General features: G+C 45.7%; 1 protein-coding gene across 1 annotated transcript in view; it reads left to right on the top strand.

Annotated features, from left to right (window-relative positions):
- The window catches only part of LOC113906205 (kinesin-like protein KIF28P), an 80,726-nt gene extending 61,214 nt beyond the window's left edge, over positions 1-19,512 (top strand). The window contains exons 17-23 of the mRNA XM_027564101.1: positions 5,521-5,795; positions 7,705-7,839; positions 8,695-8,861; positions 9,099-9,205; positions 9,473-9,620; positions 10,214-10,407; positions 19,327-19,512. Coding sequence (XP_027419902.1) covers positions 5,521-5,795; positions 7,705-7,839; positions 8,695-8,861; positions 9,099-9,205; positions 9,473-9,620; positions 10,214-10,407; positions 19,327-19,479 — 1,179 coding nt within the window. The 3' untranslated portion in view covers positions 19,480-19,512. The remainder of the gene's footprint in view (positions 1-5,520; positions 5,796-7,704; positions 7,840-8,694; positions 8,862-9,098; positions 9,206-9,472; positions 9,621-10,213; positions 10,408-19,326) is intronic.
- Positions 19,513-19,690: the final 178 nt, after the last annotated feature.

Genomic DNA, 19,690 nt, shown 5'->3' on the forward strand with positions numbered 1-19,690 from the left:
CGTGTGAGTGCCCGAGAGAGAGGGCTACCGTTTTGAGCAATGAGAAAACGCACACTTTCATTAAGACTCCAGAAGGTGGGCTTTCCTGGTGGTCTGGTGGTAAAGAATCTGCCTGCCAATGCAGGTGTTGTTGTTCAGTTGCGCAGTTGTGTCCAATTCTTTGCGACCCCGTGGACTGCAGCACACCAGGCTTCCTTGTCCTTCACCATCTCTTGGAGCTTGCTCAAACTTGTATCCATTGATACAGTGATGCCATCCAACCATCTCATCCTCTGTCGTCCCCTTCTCCTCCTGCCCTCAATCTTTCTCAGCATCAGGGTCTTTTCCAATGAGTCGGCTCTTCGCATCAGGTGGCCAAGTACTACAGCTTCAGCTTCAGCATCAGTCCTTCCAATGAATATTCAGTGTTTATTTCCTTTAGGATTGACTGGTTTGCTCCCCTTGTAGTCCAAATGCAGGGGACATGGGTTTGATTCCTGGTCCAGGAAGATCCCAAGTGCCTCAGGCAACTAAGCCCATGTGCCACAACTACTGAAGCCCACGCGCCCTAGAGTCTGTGCTCCTCAACAAGAGAAGTCACCACGACGAGAAGCCTGTGCACCAAAGCCAGGGAGGAGCCCCTGCTCTTGGCAACAAGAGAAAAGTTTGAGCAGCAATGAAGTTCTTTGAGCATCTTTTATTTGCTGACAAAGGTCCATATAGTCAAAGCAATGGTTTTTCCGGTAGTTATGCATGGATATGAAAGTTGGACCATAAAGAAGGCTGAGTGTGGAAGAATTGATGCTTTTGAACTGTAGTGCTGAAAAAGACTTTTAAGAGTCCCTTGGGCAGAAAGGAGATCAAACCAGTCAATCCTAAAGGAAATTAACCCTGAGTATTCACTGGAAGAACTAATGCTGAAGCTCCAATACTTTGGTCACCTGACGCGTAGAGCTGACTCATTAGAAAAGACCCTGATGCTGGGAAAGATTGAAGGCAGGAGGAGAAGGGGACAACGGAGGATGAAATGGTTGGATGGCATCACTGACTGAATGGACACAAGTTTGAGGAAGCTCTGAAAGATGGTGATGGACAGTGAAGCCTGGCGTGCTGCAGTCCACGGGGTTGCAAAGAGTTGGACATGACTGAGAGACTGAGCAACATGATCGTTACTTATAATTCTATATTGGGTAGCTTGCTTATCTCCACCTCACTTTGTTCTTGTTTTTTTTTTTTTTAATCTTATTCCCTTATTTGGAACATATTTCTTTATTGCCTTATCTTGACTAATTTTCTGTTTTATTTCAATGTGTCTGGTAGGTTGGTTACATCTCCCAATCTTGGAGAAGTGGCCTTTTGTAGGAGATATCCTATGTGTCCCAGAAGTGCCCTCCCCTCTGGTCTCCAGAGCTGTATGCTCTAGGGGTGCCTCTCTCATGGGCTGTGTGGGCCCTTCTGTTGTAGTGGGATGACTACTGTGGGTGGTCTGGTAGGCATGGCTGCCTCCTGGTCTAGTTGGTTTCTAGGGCCTGCTTTTTGGAGGTTGCCAGCCACTTGTGGTTGGGGCTGGCTAATGAAGTGGCTGGCTGTGGAGCCCCAGGGGTCCTGGGCTAGTCCTGCCCCATTGATGAATGGAATGGAGCTGGGTTCTGTTTGCAGGGCTAGGGGTCTCGGTGTTACTATTGCCTGTGGGTGGGTGAGGCCGGTTCCTGACATGGCTTCCAGTGGGACCTAGGGTGTCCCATTGCTGGTGTCAGCCCACTGGTGAGTGGAGCTGGATCCTGAGGCAGCTCTTGAGATGCCCAAGTTTCTCAGAGCTGCCATGGGCTTGCTGGTGGGCTGGGTTGAGGCTTGTGGGGTCTCAGGGCTAGTGCTGGCCTGCTGGTGAAGCCAGGTCTTAGGTCTCTGGCTGCAGAGTCCTGCAGGTCCTGGAGTTGCTGTGGACCTACTGGTGGGTGAGGCTGTGTCCTGCAGGCTCTGGCTGCATGGTCCTGCGGGACCTAGAGATGGTTTTGATGCACTACTAGGAAGGGCTGGGGCCTGGGCCCTCTGGTGGATGGGGCTGGCTCCCCTGGCAGCTGGGGGTTCAGGGGCTCCTTAGCAAACAGCCCACTGGTGGTTGGGGCTGTACCCCTGCCACTGCCTGCTTGGCCTGAGGTAACCCAGGACTGGTGCTGACTAGCTGGTGGGCAGGGCCAGATCCCAGGCCTAATAAACTAGAGGGAAGACTCAAACCAGTGCTTGTCAGCACTTGTATCCTCTTGGTAGAACAACCCTCTGCGCCCTTCCCAAGGCTTCCATCAGCATCTGTGTCCCCCAGGGGAGCTCCAGTTGCCTCTTGTGTCTCCAGGTGGTTCTCCAAGATCAGCCAGGGGATCTGACCCAGGCATATTTCAAATTACTACCTCTGTACTGGATTTTGGAGCATGTGAGATTTTGCATGAGTGCTTTAAGACTAACCCTGATGGTTCAGACAGTAAAGAATCTGCCTGCAATGCAGGAGACCCAGGTTCGATCCCGGGAATGGAGAAGGGAATGGCAACCCACTCCAGTATTCTTGCCTGGAGAATTCCATGGACAAAGGAGCCTGGCGGGCTATAGTTCAAAGAGTCAGACACGACTGAGCGACTAACACTTTCACTTTAAGAGTGAAGTCTACATTTCCCACAGCCCTCTAACTCTCCTGAAAATAAACCCGGCTTGGCCTTCAAAGACAAAGGAAGCTGGTCTTCCCAGTGCAGGACTCCTAAGCCAGGGTGCTGGATGTGGGGCTCAGACCCCTCACTCCTTGGCGAGAAGCTCCGTAATGGTAATCATCTTCCTGTTTGTGAGTTGCCCACCTTGGGGTGGGTCTTGATTATGTTGTGTCTCTGCCCCTCCTACCCATCCTCTTGTGGTTCCCTCTTTATATCTTCAGTTGCAAGGGATCCTTTCTGCTAATCTTCAGTTCTTCCTCGCCAACAACTGCTCTGTAAATAGTTTTAATTTTGGCATGCTGAAGGGAGGAGGCAAGCTCAGGACCTTCCTACTTCTCCATGGTGGCCACGCCTCCTGGTAACCACTTCTGATGTGGCAATTATCATTAAGCAATTTTCTGCCTACCTGGAATTCTTCTTATTTTGGCTTATGCTTTTGTCCACTCTCTCAGTAATCACTGTTGGTACGTGGCCCTGTCCCTCACTTACTGAGGGGACAGACCAGTGCCAGGCTCTTTTCCTGGATTTTCTGCTCACTAGGTGTGAGCACACCAATTTATTATCTTCTAGTTCAGTAGGTTAAAAGCCCAACACAGGACTTCTCTAGTTGTGTGCCGGGGACCAGCCCCGGCTGATCCAGGGTATTCGAAGGAGAGACGGCGTAGGCGAAGATCAGGAAACAATTGCTTAATTAAACGTTAATTAAGGATATAAAGAGTAATAGAACGAGGATAGCTCAGTGAAGAAATTCAGTGGAGAAAAGAGGCTGAAATAAGGATAGCTCAGTGAGGAAATTCAGTGGAGAAAAGAGGCTGAATAATTCAGCCAGAAGGTAAGAGAAAGAACGACATGGTGAGACCAAGTTTCGGTGAACAAGGCCCCGCACTTTATTTTCCAAAGTAGTTTTTATACCTTAAGTTATGCATAGAGGATAATGGGGGAAGGGGTAGAGTCAGGCAGCAAGCCAGGCTTTCTTCCTGCAAACTTATCATATGCAAAAGCTTAGGTGATTTGCATCATCTTCTGGCCCGGAGACCTGTTAACATTTTAAGACCTTTTCTTCAGAAAACTTATTTTTCTCTAAAGGTGATTGGTCAGGAGCCACCCTCCAAAAGCATTAGATAAAGTTGCATTCCTACAGAGCAAAGGTGTGGTGGGCTACAACAAGAAAAAGAATTAACTCAAGGCTCCCAGGTTACAAACATTAAAGCTACTATTTACACCAACTATATTAATCAATACACTGCCAGGGACACAGCAGGTAAGGGATATGGAGACTTAGCAGCAAACATTGGCCCAACAAGTGAAAATCCCTTCACCAATACAATTTCTAATCAATCTTTTAACTACTCAAAAGAATCTGTGTTTACACAGTTTAGAACATCTCCTGCCTCTCACAGTTGGGAGGCTCTGAGCAATCACATGTGGCCGGAAAAACCTATTCAGGCAGGCTAGAGGATTTCCAAAGGAGTTTGTAGGTTAAACACTGTCACACCCAGGAATTATTAACTGGAGCTGTAAGCTAACTTTTTTCAGAGAGGTAGTGGGGGACAGCCCCCCGTAAAGTCAGAGGTGTAGGTGAAAGCACAAAGCAGAAAGTAGGCAGACTCTGGTTTTGGGGGTATATGCTCGAGAATTTCCAGGGGGACTCCTGAAGCTCGATCCCGCCTTTGCATATGCCAAGCCTCCTTCCTCATGACCTTTGTCATGGGCGGAGTTCCTCACACTGGCTACCTGCAGTGATAGAATTCCAGTTGAGCTATTCCAGATCCTGAAAGATGATGCTGTGGAAAGTGCTGCACTCAATATGCAATATGCACTCAGTATGCAATATGCCGGCTCCCGGCAGTTGTGCAGTGGATAAGTTTGCCTGCCACTGTGGGGGACAAAGGTTTGATCCCTGGACTGGGGAGATTCCATATGCTGCGGAGCAATGAAGCCCATGTGCCACAACTAGAGCCCAGGAGCTGCAACTCCTGAGCCTGTGTGCTGCAACTGTGTGAAGCCCACATGCCTAGAGCCTGTGCTCCGCAACAAGAAAAGTCACTGCTATGAGAAGCCCATGCATCGCAATGAAGAGTAGCCCCGCTCAGCACAATTAGAGAAGGTCCACACAAAGAAAGCCCAGCACAAACAAAAATAAATAGAAGAAATAAATGAATTTGTAAAAAGCGCAACACAGATGTTGCTGGGTTGAAAGCAAAGTATCAGGAGGGATGTTTTGCTCTCTGGAGGCTTGAGGGGAGAATACGTTTTGTTGCTTTTTCAAGCTTTTAGAGCCACTTACATTCCTTGGGTCATGGTCATCTTCAAAGTTATCCACATAGCATCCCTGACCCTGCTTCTGTTGCCATCTCTCTTTCTCTGACCCTCTCTTTTGCCTCCCTCTTCTACCTTTAAGGCCCATGTGATTACACTGGGTCCATCTGGATAATGCAAGCTAATCTCCCTATGTTAAGGTCGGCTGATAAGCAAATTTAATTCCTCTTTGCCATGTAAGATAATATATTCCCAGGTTCCAGAGACTGGGACAAGAATATCTCTGAAGGTCTTTCTTCTGTATACCACAAGCTCAAACTTTCATTTCTCCTGGGAAAGTGTTTTCTAAGTCCATCATTTCCTCTAAGTCATTTCCTGGGATCCAGCAAAGCTGAAGTAGACAGGTCAGCAATGAATGTAGTGCTCTTGAAGTTCCCTCACCTAAGCTGAGTTTGATGAGACTGTCATTGGTCTTGGGTACCCAAAACCCAACCCATCAGAGAGAGCATGCTGGGAAAACCATAGAAATGAATTGTTAGAGCAGCAGATGGAATCAAATATTGATGATGTACCTTTGTGTTTCCAGGTGTGGATTTGGTCAAAAGCCAAATTTATCAATAGGAAATTCCTAATGGAGGAACTTTACCAGCGTTTTCTTGATGGAGAAGACAGCCAGGTAGCCCAGGAAGATGACCCTTTCTGGGATCCTGTCGAAGTTGTTCACCTGGGCTCCGCTCACATCTGGCTCCAATCTCTTGCCTACTGCATGAAGTTCGAGGAACAAGTGGAATTTCTGAACTGTGACGGGCTGGAAGAGGCAGTGTTGCACATCCACATAAAGCCCTGCTCCCCGACAGGACAGTGGGTATCTCTGCCACCCCCTTGTTTAGTTCTGGGTCACACAGAAAACTCACAGCAAGCCTGAGTTCTCCTGGAAGGGGAGAACTTGGTACCCTGAAGAGGTCACTCCTGAGACAAACAAATGAGCTCGTTCATTCATAATCTGGCCTCATCATATCTGATTTTGCCAAGGCAGCCAAATCAGCTGACCTGGACTATTTAAAACTGCACATCCAGCAGTCTTTGAGCAGCTCACACTGCCCTAAAGGACCAAATGAATGAGAATACCCTGCAGAGGCAGGACTGTAGTAGAAGGAAACACGGACACAAGCCCAGTGATCTGGGTCTGTAGAGAAGCCAAGGGTGCCACAGAACCTTCCACCCTCCCCGCCCTTCCTGGCGCCTGTGAGGTCTGGGACCCACCACACACATTTGTTCTTTCCAGCATTAGTCCTCAGCCCTGCTGACCAGGCCCAAGTGCCAGAAGCAGGAAGCTGATTTTGTAGCTCACCCTGCCTCCCTGGACAGGCTCTGTTAATTTCTTTGTTCCTTTTCTCAAGGAAGGAACTGTGGTATCTTTGTTTCCTTATGTGGCCCCATTCTGAGCTGTTATCTGATCTTCGTGCTAACTCCACTGTATAACCTTTACTGTCCCCTCGGGTTGTCTCTGGGGCTTCCCTGGCTCAGATAGTAAAGAATCCACCTGCAATGCAGCAGACATGGGTTCGATCCCTGAGTCAAGAAGACCCCCTGGAGAAGGGAATGGCAACCCACTCCAGTATTCTTGCCTGGAAAATTCCATGGACAGAGGACCCTGGCGGGCTACAGTCCACGGGGTCACATAGAGTCGGACACAACTGAGAGATTTACACACACACAGAGGTTGTCTTCCTGTTTCCTCTCTTTGGGCCAAAGGCAGTTGAGAGAGTTTTTACAAAGCTAACACCTCTTAGCAATTCTAAGTAAAGAGGCCAGCAGGAGGCCTGGTCTGGGTGCCAGTGTCCTCAGAGGCTAGCCGATGCAAGCTTTTTGTCTTTCTGAAGAGGAGAGTCAACAAGTGAGCAACAAAACTGCCAAGTCTTGTGACTAAAAGACTAAGATGACCAGTGCCTCGCTGTCTTTATTGGAACTCTAAGTAACTTCCTGGGCATTTTGCTACCCCAGGCTCCTAGGCTGCCCGATGGTTGTATTTCTCACTCTGAATTAGTGAAGTGGCATTATAGTTTACAGGTTTCAATCTCTGTGAGCTCACTTGATGTGAGAGAAGTACCCTGCTGGAAAGCTGTCCAAACTGGTTTCTGAGCCTGTGGGCCTGGAGTTGACTCTGGACTGTGAAGGGTTCACAAGGAGAATGACACCTGAAGAGGCTGCCTGTGGCCAGCCAGCTGGCTTTCTCTAGGTGGCAGGCCCTCTGCCCACTGGGGAATCTACCTAAATCTTCAATGGCAGTTTGGCATCCACACCTGGGTGCATTTATTGCAAGAAGCTGTTATATTCCTGTCTCCTCTTTGAGAAAGTCCGTATCTTGAAGTACAAGAGCACAGTGGGCTCTTGTGATATGTCTCTTGAATGAATGAATTCTACAGCTGGTAATATTACCCATCCTTCCTTCAGAGAATTTAGCTGTCTCTTAGGGCTTCCCTGGTGGCTCAGATTGCAAAGAATCCACCTGTAATGCTGCAGGAGACCCGGCTTCGATTCCTGGGTCAGGATCCCTGGAGAAGGGAATGGCAACCCACTCCAGTATTCTTGCCTAGAGAATTCCATGGACAGAGGAGCCTGCCCGGCTGCAGTCCATGGGGTCACAAAGAGTCCACCACGACTGAGTGGCTGGCACACACAAGGCGTCTATGTAATCTTCACCAACATCAGTCTCTCTTGCTTGGGCCCAGGTTAACCTGTGATCAATGTTTACCTCTTCTGTTTACAGAGCACGTGGTGAGGAAGATGTGGTTACTGACCCAGTGGACCTGCTGGGCAAGAGGATGGATTTCCAGATTCGCCTTGTGCAGTGCCTTGGCACCAAGTGGCTAAAGGAGGATGCGGAGAGGGGTGTTCAGATGGGGTACCAGCCTGCCCCGCCAAGCTGCTGAATGTGAACCACCCGGCCTGTGTGCCCTGGTGGGAGGGAGCCTTTCCTCAAGTTTTAGGAATGAGTTGATCATGACATTTGCTTAAGTTTTTCTGCTTGTTCAACTTCCAAATGACTATTTCCTCCTTCTGCTTAACAGAGGGAGAAGTTCCATGTCCCTCCGGGTCACTGTGTACAGGTCAACATGTGCTGACTCTTCTAAGGGACTGAAGCCAAGAGCCAGGAATTTTAATTATCAGAAAGAGCGTCTAGTGAACCTGTGTTATCAAAGTAGGATGATTGGGTTTATTTTCTTTTTTTAGTTGGAAATAAAAGGACTGTGTGTGATGATATGATAGAGGCACCAGATGTGCTTAAACTAATTGGGTTAAAAGGATACTAAAAGATGAAGCAATAAAGAAGGGAGATTTTGAAGGACAAAAAACAAACCACAAAACAAACTACAGTGGAAAATTAATAACTTTAGATTAAGTAGAAAGTATCAAAATCCTTTTCTTTTTTTGTTAGACTTTTAATAAGTATTATCTATGTAATGATGATATCTATGTTGAATAGCTGAGATGTTGGAGGTGGCAATCAGGAGAATCAACTGTAGGTCATCTTTTATCAACTAAATGGCAACCCACTCCAGTGTTTTTGCCTACAAAAGTCCATGGACAGCAGAGCCTGGCAGGCTACAAGCCATGGGGTTGCAGAATTGGTCACGACTGAGCATGCACCCCTTTATCAACTAAACAAAGCAGGCTACAATTCTTTGGCTTATCTGATACTTTCCTTTAGAAATGTATCCCTTATAGTTTTGAGTTATGTTTTCTGTTCTTTTCTCAGGTACAGAATTTATGATCTTCCAAACACTTTATATACCAAGCCTGTATGGAAAATTGTGAATCCCCAAATTGATGAGACTGTCCAGTTTACAACCTTAAATGCATCTCAGGAGTTTCTGAATTATTTACAGACAAACGCTCTCATTGTTGATTTATGGGGTCTTCAAGGTACCATGCTTACCTCCCCTTTTGCATGGTGCATTCCTCCGTCAGATATCATGTTGTATATCTTAGGGCTGCAGAGGGAGGTTGTCAGGGTCTTGACAGCAGTGGCCAAGAGCTGTCTTCTCCTCAACCTCTGGGTTTCAGTCCACAGTTGACTACATGGTTTAAACCTCCTCACACAACACTGTGAGTGGAGGATGAGACATTTCTTTCCTTGATGGTATCTACTTCACACTACAGAAGGCTGTGCTGAACTGAGCTGCTCTCGGCTGGACCTCATGGTCACAGGTGAAGGCCACATCCTGGTGGACACGAAGAAAATTTCCACAGTGATGGATACAGGTCAGGTGTGTTTATTTAAGTCACATTAAAAATAGATGTCACAGATGACTAAAAAAAAAATCTCAGATAATAGTTGCTTGGGGATCATCAATGTTCCCTCCCGTTAAAAAGCCTCTTTCTTGATTTACTCCTGTGTATCTTGAGGGTCTTAAATCTTGGTTATCGCCCACCCCTCACTGCACCCCATCCAGTTTTCATAACATAGGAACAACGGCCAGTCTCAAAGGATATGCAAATAATGCACACAAGACTAACTCAACTTGTTTCTGTAGAGTACGTCAAACCAGATACCAGAGCTTTATCTGAAGCTGCTCAAGTTAGAACAGGAGACGGAACTGCTCAGAAACATAAACAGAGTCCTCAGAGAGGAAAATGTGCTTCTTAAAGAATCTATTGAGAGAACCAGTTCTAGTCAACAAGGTGAGAGGCCGCTCAAATCTTGGTGTTTAGACTTTCTCTAAACGCCTACATTTGTGATGTGTATTTTCTTTCTAAGAAATGAGCTTTTAAATGAGTTAATATCTTGTTTCAGTTTTTTAAAAAAAGCAGAACATTTTTTCCTTGTAAGATTTCTTTGGATGGGTCCCAATTGGTACCTGATAAATGATGATGTAGTACAATGCCACCAAGATAATTAAATATATAAATATGTGGATAAATAGTTGTTGGTCAGTCACTTAGTCATGTCCGACTCTTTGAGACCCAATGGACTGCAGCATGCCAGGCTTCCCTGTCCTTCACAACTCCCAGAGTTTGCTCAAATTCATGTCCATTGAGTTGGTGATGCCATCCAACCATCTCATCTTCTGCCACCCACTTCTCCTTCTGCCCTCAGTCTTTCCCAGGATCAGAGTCTTTTCCAATGAGTCAGCTCTTCACATCAAGTGGACAAAGTACTGGGGCTTCAGCTTCAGCATTAGCCCTCCCAATGAATATTCAGGGTTTATTTCCTTTAGGATTGACTGATTTGAGATGAACAAATAAATAAACGTTCTCTTATCTTCCACCTTCAGCGCATCAGCCTTCCAGTACCCGAAAGATCACTCGGATGACAGCACAAGGGCCACTAGCCAGAGACATTAATCAAATATGCACCACCCAGCAAGTCAGCTACGATAGAGAATTTGCCAGAGCTCTTAAGGTGTTCTACCAAAGCATAAATGTGGCCAGAGGGCAGTTTCTCAAACTGAGACATTATAAACCTCCTGTGAGTATCCGGCATCCTGGGAGCCAAAGGATTATCTTTCCATTAAATGTAACTCTTGGATAGAAAGCATTTCCTGAGGGTGGGGTGGATGTGTGTTTAAGAAAAAGAGCAGGTCAGGCCGGGAACACTGTGAGTCTGCTGCTTTCTGGCTTCTACCCATCTCTGCTCCCATTTTTCACTTTAGTGTACATCTGGTTGGTTCAAGGAGGCTGTGGCCCCTGCAGGATTGAGATTCCTGCACTTTATGACATATAGAATATCCCAGAAGTGCACGTTTGCTTTATTGTTACAAAACCAAAGAAATATAATTCATCACACTACGATATTATAGGAGAAAAATCATGGTTACTTCAATAGATACCGAAAAAGCATGTGATAAAATTCAGCATCCTCCCACGATAAAAACTCTTAGCAAACTAGGAACAAAACGGACATTTCTTTCTTTTTTTTTTTTTTTTTTATGGACATTTCTTAATCTGATAAAGGCAGTCTTAAACAGACAGGAAGCATAATCTTAATGGTAAATCATAGATGTCAGCTATCTTCACTTTTTTTTGACATTGTACTTTAGGTTCTAGCCAGTGTAGCAAGGGCAGAAACAAAAGGTATAAAGATTGGAAAGGGGGATAAAAAGTAATAGTCATAATAGCAAACATTTATATAACATTTGGGGGCTTCCCAGGCGGCACTAGTGGTAGAGAACCCGCCTACCAATGCAGGTTAGATGTAAGAGACATGGGTTCGATCCTGGGGCAGGAAGATACCCTGGACAAGGGAATGGCTACCCACTCTAGTATCTTGCCTGGGAAATCCCATGGACAGAGGAAACTTGTGGAATATAGTCCAGGAGGTTGCAGAGTTGGACACCACTTGGCAACTAAAAACAACAACATAATACGTACTAAGTGTTTTTATACTTATTGAGTTCTCACAACAACCAGATGGGTGTGTATATGTTAGTCGCTCAGTTATGTCCAACTCTTTGTGACCCCATGGACTGTAGCCTACCAGGCTCCTCTGTCCATGAAATTCTCCAGGCAAGAATACTGGACTGGGTTGCCAATCCCTTCTCCAGGGGACCTTCCCGACACAGGGATTGAACCCGGGTCTCCTGCATTGGCAGGCAGATTCTTTATCACTGAGCCACCAGGGAAGCCCATAAATCAGAATAAAAACTTTAAAAATTGTTGCCATTTATCTAATAAAAGTCAAAGATGCATCTCCCCTCAGTTCAGTTTAGTTCAGTTCAATCGCTCAGTCGTGTCCGACTCTTTGCGACCCCAAAAATCACAGCACGCCAGGCCTCCCTGTCCATCACCAACTCCCGGAGTTCACTCAGACTCGTGTGTATCGAGTCAGTGATGCCATCCAGCCATCTCATCCTCTGTCATCCCCTTCTCTTCCTGCCCCCAATCCCTCCCAGCATCAGAGTCTTTTCCAATGAGTCAACTCTTCGCATGAGGTGGCCAAAGTACTGGAGTTTCAGCTTCAGCATCATTCCTTCCAAAGAAATCCCAGGGCTGATCTTCTTCAGAATGGACTGGTTGGATCTCCTTGCAGTCCAAGGGACCCTCAAGAGTCTTCTCCAACACCACAGTTCAAAAGCATCAATTCTTTGGCGCTCAGCCTTCTTCATAGTCCAACTCTCACATCCATACATGACCTCTGGAAAAACCATAGCCTTGACTAGACAGACCTTTATTGGCAAAGTAATGTCTCTGCTTTTGAACATGCTATCTAGGTTGGTCATAACTTTCCTTCCAAGGAGTAAGCGTCTTCTAATTTCATGGCTGCAGTCACCATCTGCAGTGATTTTGGAGCCCAGAAAAATAAAGTCAGTCACTGTTTCCACTGTTTCCCCATCTATTTGCCATGAAGTGATGGGACCAGATGCCATGATCTTCGTTTTCTGAATGTTGAGCTTTAAGCCAACTTTTTCACTCTCCTCTTTCACTTTCATCAAGAGGCTTCTTAGTTCCTCTTCACTTTCTGCCTAAGGGTGGTGTCATCTGCATATCTGAGGTTATTGATATTTCTCCCGGCAATCTTGATTCCAGCTTGTGTTTCTTCCAGTCCAGCATTTCTCATGATGTACTCTGCATAGAAGTTAAATAAACAGGGTGACAATATACAGCCTTGATGTACTCCTTTTCCTATTTGGAACCAGTCTGTTGTTCCATGTCCAGTTCTAACTGTTGCTTCCTGACCTGCATACAAATTTCTCAAGAGGCAGGTCAGGTGGTCTGGTATTCCCATCTCTTTCAGAATTTCCCACAGTTGATTGTGATCCACACAGTCAAAGGCTTTGGCATAGTCAATAAAGCAGAAATAGATGTTTTTCTGGAACTCTCTTACTTTTTCCATGATCCAGCGGATGTTGGCAATTTGATCTCTGGTTCCTCTGCCTTTTCTAAAACCTGCTTGAACATCTGAAAGTTCACAGTTCATGTATTGCTGAAGCCTGGCTTGGAGAATTTTGAGCATTCCTTTACTAGCATGTGAGATGAGTGCAATTGTGCAGTAGTTTGAGCATTCTTTGGCATGGCCTTTCTTTGGGATTGGAATGAAAACTGACCTTTTCCAGTCCTGTGGCCACTGCTGAGTTTTCCAAATTTGCTGGCATATTGAGCGCAGCACTTTCACAGCATCATCTTTCAGGATTTGAAATAGCTCCACTGGAATTCTATCACCTCCACTAGCTTTGTTCATAGTGATGCTTTCTAAGGCCCACTCGTCTTCACATTCCAGGATGTCTAGCTCCAGGTGAGTGATCACACCATCGTGATTATCTGGGTCATGAAGATCTTTTTTGTACAGTTCTTCTGTGTATTCTTGCCACCTCTTCTTAATATCTTCTGCTTCTGTTAGGTCCATACCATTTCTGTCCTTTATCGAGCCCATTTTTGCATGAAATGTTCCCTTGGTATCTCTTATTTTCTTGAAGAGATCTCTAGTCTTTCCCATTCTGTTGTTTTCCTCTATTTCTTTGCATTGATCGCTGAGGAAGGCTTTCTTATCTCTTCTTGCTATTCTTTGGAACTCTGCATTCAGATGCTTATATCTTTCCTTTTCTCCTTTGCTTTTCACTTCTCTTCTTTTCACAGCTATTTGTAAGGCTCCCCAGACAGCCATTTTGCTTTTTTGCATTTCTTTTCCATGGGGATGGTCTTGATCCCTGTCTCCCGTACAATGTCACGAACCTCAGTCCATAGTTAATCAGGCACTCTATCTATCAGATCTAGACCCTTAAATCTATTTCTCACTTCCACTGTATAATCATAAGAGATTTGATTTAGGTCATACCTGAATGGTCTGTTGGTTTTCCCTACTTTCTTCAATTTAAGTCTGAATTTGGCAATAAGGAGCTCATGATCTGAGCCACAGTCAGCTCCCGGTCTTGTTTTTGCTGACTGTATAGAGCTTCTCCATCTTATAAGCCTGCAATTCAACTCTTCTCCACAGAGTAAACTGTGCAGAGAACTGCGCCCTCATGCCCTGAGGCAGAGGTTCTCAAAGTGTGGTCCTCCCAGTCAGCATCTGCAGCATTACCTGGAATCTTGTTAGAAATGCAGATTCCAGGGTCTCCTTCCAGACCTGCTGAGTCAGAATCTCTGGGTGTGAGGCCCAGTCAACTGGGCTTTAATGAGCCCTCTAGATTATTCTCGGAGAAGGCAATGGCACCCTACTCCAGTACTCTTGCCTGGAAAATCTCATGGACAAAGAAGCCTGGTAGGCTGCAGTCCATGGGGTCGCTAAGAGTAGGACACGACTGAGCGACTTCACTTTGACTTTTCACTTTCATGCATTGGAGAAGGAAATGGCAACCCGCTCCAGTGTTCTTACCTGGAGAATCCTGGAGCATGATGGGCTGTCGTCTATAGGGTTGCATTGAGTCGGACACGACTGAAGCAACTTAGCAGCAGCAGCAGCAGCAGCTAGATTATTCTGCCTTCGACTCAAGTTTGAACCACCTTTCTTGGTATGCTATGTATGTAATGAATTAATTTTTCTCCTACCTATCTGGAATGGTCCTTGTTATAAACCATTCCTGAGAGAACTGGGAAGATAGTCATTCAAGTCATTTTCTGTTCTGTGGTTCAGATGGTGGTCCAGGTGAATAATCCTGTAGAAACCCACGCATATATGCATAAGATGGTATTTTAACCATTTTCCGTTATAGCTCCCCAAATGGAAACATCCTAATGCACATCCACAGAAGATAAGTAAATTATGGCACAAGTGGCCAGAAAACAGGCAAAATATAGGGCTGTTTAGGGCTGCATTCTAGGTGGCAAGAAAATGATGATGGACTTAGGTTAGTGGTTGCTTCTGGGGGTGGGGAAATGGGTGTGACCAGGAGGAAATCAAGAGACAGAGTGTTTTCTTGAGCAGACGTGTTTAACTTGTACCCAGAGATCAAATTGCCAACATCCGCTGGATCATGGAAAAAGCAAGAGAGTTCCAGAAAAACATCTATTTCTGCTTTATTGACTATGCCAAAGCCTTTGACTGTGTGGATCACAATCAACTGTGGGAAATTCTGAAAGAGATGGGAATACCAGACCACCTGACCTGCCTCTTGAGAAATTTGTATGCAGGTCAGGAAGCAACAGTTAGAACTGGACATGGAACAACAGACTGGTTCCAAATAGGAAAAGGAGTACGTCAAGGCTGTATATTGTCACCCTGTTTATTTAACTTCTATGCAGAGTACATCATGAGAAACGCTGGACTGGAAGAAGCACAAGCTGGAATCAAGATTGCCGGGAGAAATATCAATAACCTCAGATATGCAGATGACACCACCCTTATGGCAGAAAGTGAAGAGGAACTAAGAAGCCTCTTGATGAAAGTGAAAGAGGAGAGTGAAAAAGTTGGCTTAAAGCTCAACATTCAGAAAACGAAAATCAGAGCATCCGGTCCCACCACTTCATAGGAAATAGATGGGGAAACAGTAGAAACAGTGTCAGACTTTATTTTTCTGGGCTCCAAAATCACTGCAGATGGTGACTGCAGCCATGAAATTAAAAGACGCTTGCTCCTTGGAAGGAAAGTTATGACCAACCTAGATAGCATATTCAAAAGCAGAGACGTTACCTTGCCAACAAAGGTTCGTCTAGTCAAGGCTATGGTTTTTCCTGTGGTTATGTATGGATGTGAGAGTTGGACTGTGAAGAAGGCTGAGCGCCAAAGAATTGATGCTTTTGAACTGTGGTGTTGGAGAAGACTCTTGAGAGTTCCTTGGACTGCAAGGAGATCCAACCAGTCCATTCTGAAGGAGATCAGCCCTGGGATTTCTTTGGAAGGAATGATGCTGAAGCTGAAACTCCAGTACTTTGGACACCTCATGCGATTGGAAAAGACTCTGATGCTCAGAGGGATTGGGAGCAAGAGGAGAAGGGGACGACAGAGGATGAGATGGCTGGATGGCATCACCGACTCAGTGGACGTGAGTCTCAGTGAACTCCGGGAGTTGGTGATGGACAGGGAGGCCTGGCGTGCTGCGATTCATGGGGTCGCAAAGAGTCGGACACGACTGAGTGATCTGATCTGATCTGATCTGATGCATACATTTGGGGCACTCTTTTGGATGTATCAGTTCAGTTCAGTTGGTCAGTCGTGTCCGACTCTTTGCGACCCCATGGACTGCAGCATGCCAGGCTTCCCTGTCCATCACCAACTCCTGGAGCTTGCTCAAACTCGTGTCCATTGAGTCAGTGATGCCATCCAATCATCTTATCCTCTATCATCCCCTTCTCTTCCTGCCTTCAATCTTTCCCAGCATCAGGGTCTTTCCCAATGAGTCAGTTCTTCCCATCAGGTGGCCAAAGGATTGAAGCTGAAGCTTCAACATCAGTCCTGCCAATGAATGGTCAGGACTGATTTCCTTTAGGATTGATTGGTTGGATCTCCTTGCAGTCCAAGGGACTCTCAAGAGTCTTCTCCAACACCACAGTTCAAAAGCATCAAGTCTTCAGCGCTCAGCTCACAATAAAGAAAGAAAGAAAAACTACTGTGGTGAAAGACACTAAAAATAAAGTAAAAAATAAGCCACAACCTGGGAGAATCTATTTGTATTGTTGTTGTTGTTCAGTCACTCAGTTGTGTCCATCTCTTTGTGACTTCATGGACTGCAGCACACCAGGCTTCCCTGTCCTTCACAATCTCCCAGGGTTTGCTTAAACTCATGTCTGCTGAGTCGGTGATGTTAGTATCCAGACTAAACAAACAACTACATGTTTATTAAAATAAGAAAGACAACACGTGGCAAAACACATTGGAAAAAATGGCCAAAGTCTTTGAGCAGGCATTTCACTAACCATCAGGGAAACAGAAACTAAAAGGAGGTGCCATGACACACTACCTGCCCCGTGCCCACTGCCCATCTCTGTGAGCACCGTCACCTCCTCTACCATTGCTCACCGGCGCCCTGGCCCACAGGGGTATCTGCAGTCCCTTCTCCTATGGGGCAGGGGACCCATATCAGTCAACCCTATTGATGGGAGAATCCCCACCCACATGTCCTTTGCAAACTTCAGAATGTCTACAGTATTATGCCAGTCCCAAATATTTGGATTCTCTCACCAATTTTCCCTGTTGACAATAAGCAATGGTTAGACCTGGACGTGGAATAGACTGGTTCCAAATAGGAAAAGGAGTATGTCAAGGCTGTATATTGTCACCCTGCTTATTTAACTTATATGCAGAGTACATCATGAGAAATGCTGGGCTGGAGGAAGCACAAGCTGGAATCAAGATTGCTGGGAGAAATATCAATAACCTCAGATATGCAGATGACACCACCCTTATGGCAGAAAGTGACGAAGAACTAAAGAGTCTCTTGATAAAAGTGAAAGAGGAGAGTGAAAAAGTTGGCTTAAAGCTCAACATTCAGAAAACTAAGATCATGGTATCTGGTCCCATCACTTCATGGCAAATAGATGGGGAAACAGTGGAAACAGTGACTGACTTTATTTTTCTGGGCTCCAAAATCACTGCAGATGGTGATTGCATCAATGAAATTAAAAGACACTTACTCCTTGGAAGGAAAGTTATGACTAATCTAGACAGCATATTAAAAAGCAGAGACATTACTTTGCCAACAAAGGTCCGTCTAGTCAAGGCTATGGTTTTTCCAGTGATCATGTATGGATGTGAGAGTTGGATTGTGAAGAAAGCTGAGCACCGAAGAATTGATGCTTTTGAACTGTGGTGTTGGAGAAGACTGCAAGGAGATCCAACCAGTCCATTCTAAAGGAGATCAGTCCTGGGTGTTCATTGGAAGGACTGATTTTTAAGCTGAAGCTCCAATACTTTGGCCACCTGATGCGAAGAGCTGACTTTCCCTGATGCTGGGAAAGATTGAGGGCAGGAGGAGTAGAGGACGACAGAGGATGAGATGGTTGGATGGCATCATCGACTCGATAGACATGGGTTTGGGTGGACTCTGGGAGTTGGTGATTGACAGGGAGGCCTGGTGTGCTGTGGTTCATGGGGTTGCAAAAAGTAGGACACAACTGAGTGACTGAACTGAATTGAAAGGGTCATTTAGGCAGGCTTCCTAAACCAGACCTGCTCCTAGGTGAATTGTTGCCTCTGGTAGCAGCTTTCAAATGCAGCTTTCCAGCTCAAAGGGAGACCTTACAGGGCACCCCCTCATGTACACACACCATCCTTTTACTATAATGAAGTGAGTCTACTAAGACTGAAACTGAGCAGGACACTTCAGGCCCTTTTGAGTACACAGCCCCTCGTTCTTGTTTGGAGAAAAAGACTTTCCTCTCTTAGACCTTCCCTGAGTTCCAAAGAGCAGATTCAAGCAGTTACTAACTAGAGGAGTAAGGGAACACAGACACAAAGGAAAAACAAGCCCAGCAACATCTTTTCCATGATTGTCAGCTTAAAACAATGCGTTGACTTATGACCCCAAACTGTGGAGATAATGCTCTATCAAATGGCCCCAAGTGTGAGGGGAATCACACGGACTGAAACTCACCCTGGCCAGGCACCATAGTTACCATTTGTATGAGTTATTTTACGACAGGAGGTCCTGGTAAGGAACATGAAACTACTAAGCCACCCCAACTGGAAGAGTTCAGGAAAGGTCAAAAGGTGACACCACGTGTCCAACCACTCCCAGAATCCTTCTCACTGCCATCGACCTTTGCTGAGCAACGTACGCACCACCAGGAAAGACTCTGAACCAGAATGATTGGCCAAAGACAACCAGGAAACTAATCCCATCACCATAAAACCCACTGTAAGCCATGTGGCAGAGCAGTTCTCCTGGGTTCCCTTACCTTACTGCGCTCTGCCTGGGCATCCCTTCCCAATAAAATCTCTTGCTTTGTCAACACATGTGTCTCCTCTGACAATTCATTTCTGAGTATTAGACCAGAGTCTACTTTCTGGCCCTGGAAGGGGTTCCCCTTCCTGCAACACAAGCAGTCTTAAAATTAGTGACACTGGGTCAATTAAGAACTGAATTCCTGAGCCATCAGGAATTATAACAATAACAATAATAACCATCATTGCTTTTGCTCTCTCTCCAAAAGAAGTTAAGGGATCATGAGACCATGATATACTAGTTTGCTAGGACACAGATCAATCACAATGACAGACTCAAGTTACAAGATGATGCTCAGAAGTCTGCAACTGAGGTCTTATAGGGGAGCTGAAATCACATACCACCCCCACCCCCTTTACTTTTGCTTTTAAAACCCTTGCACCCTGGCCAGCCAGTAGGATGGATTTGAGATGAGTCTAGGTCTCCCACCTTCAGAGTTGGCACCTCCTCAACAAATACAAGCTTCTTTGCTCCAAACTCCACTATTTCAGTTTGTTTGGCTTCACTGTGCATTGGGCATATGAATTTGGGGGTTGACAACAATATCACTTTTTTCTTTCATTTATTTTTAGGAAGATGATCAAATGCTTCGGCCATTTGTACACCAACAGTCACAAATGTTAAAGGACTTTGGGGACCTACTTGAATCCAGCTTGTGGAAACTGAAAAATGATGTTGCTCTTATAGTGAAACAGAAGAAAGAATGTTTACTGCATGCGGAATAGTGTTCAGTTCAGTCGCTCAGTCCTGTCCAACTCTGGGACCCCACAGACTGCAGCACTCCAGGCTTCCCTGTCAATCACCAACTCTTGGAGCTTGCTCAAACTCATGTCCATCGAGTCAGTGATGCCATCCAACCATCTCATCCTCTGTCGTCCCCTTCTCCTCATGCCTTCAATCTTTCCCAGAGGATACACCAACTGAAAACATTTGCAC

Source organism: Bos indicus x Bos taurus, chromosome 16 (assembly GCF_003369695.1).
Source record: "Bos indicus x Bos taurus breed Angus x Brahman F1 hybrid chromosome 16, Bos_hybrid_MaternalHap_v2.0, whole genome shotgun sequence".
Taxonomy (NCBI): domain Eukaryota; kingdom Metazoa; phylum Chordata; class Mammalia; order Artiodactyla; family Bovidae; genus Bos; species Bos indicus x Bos taurus.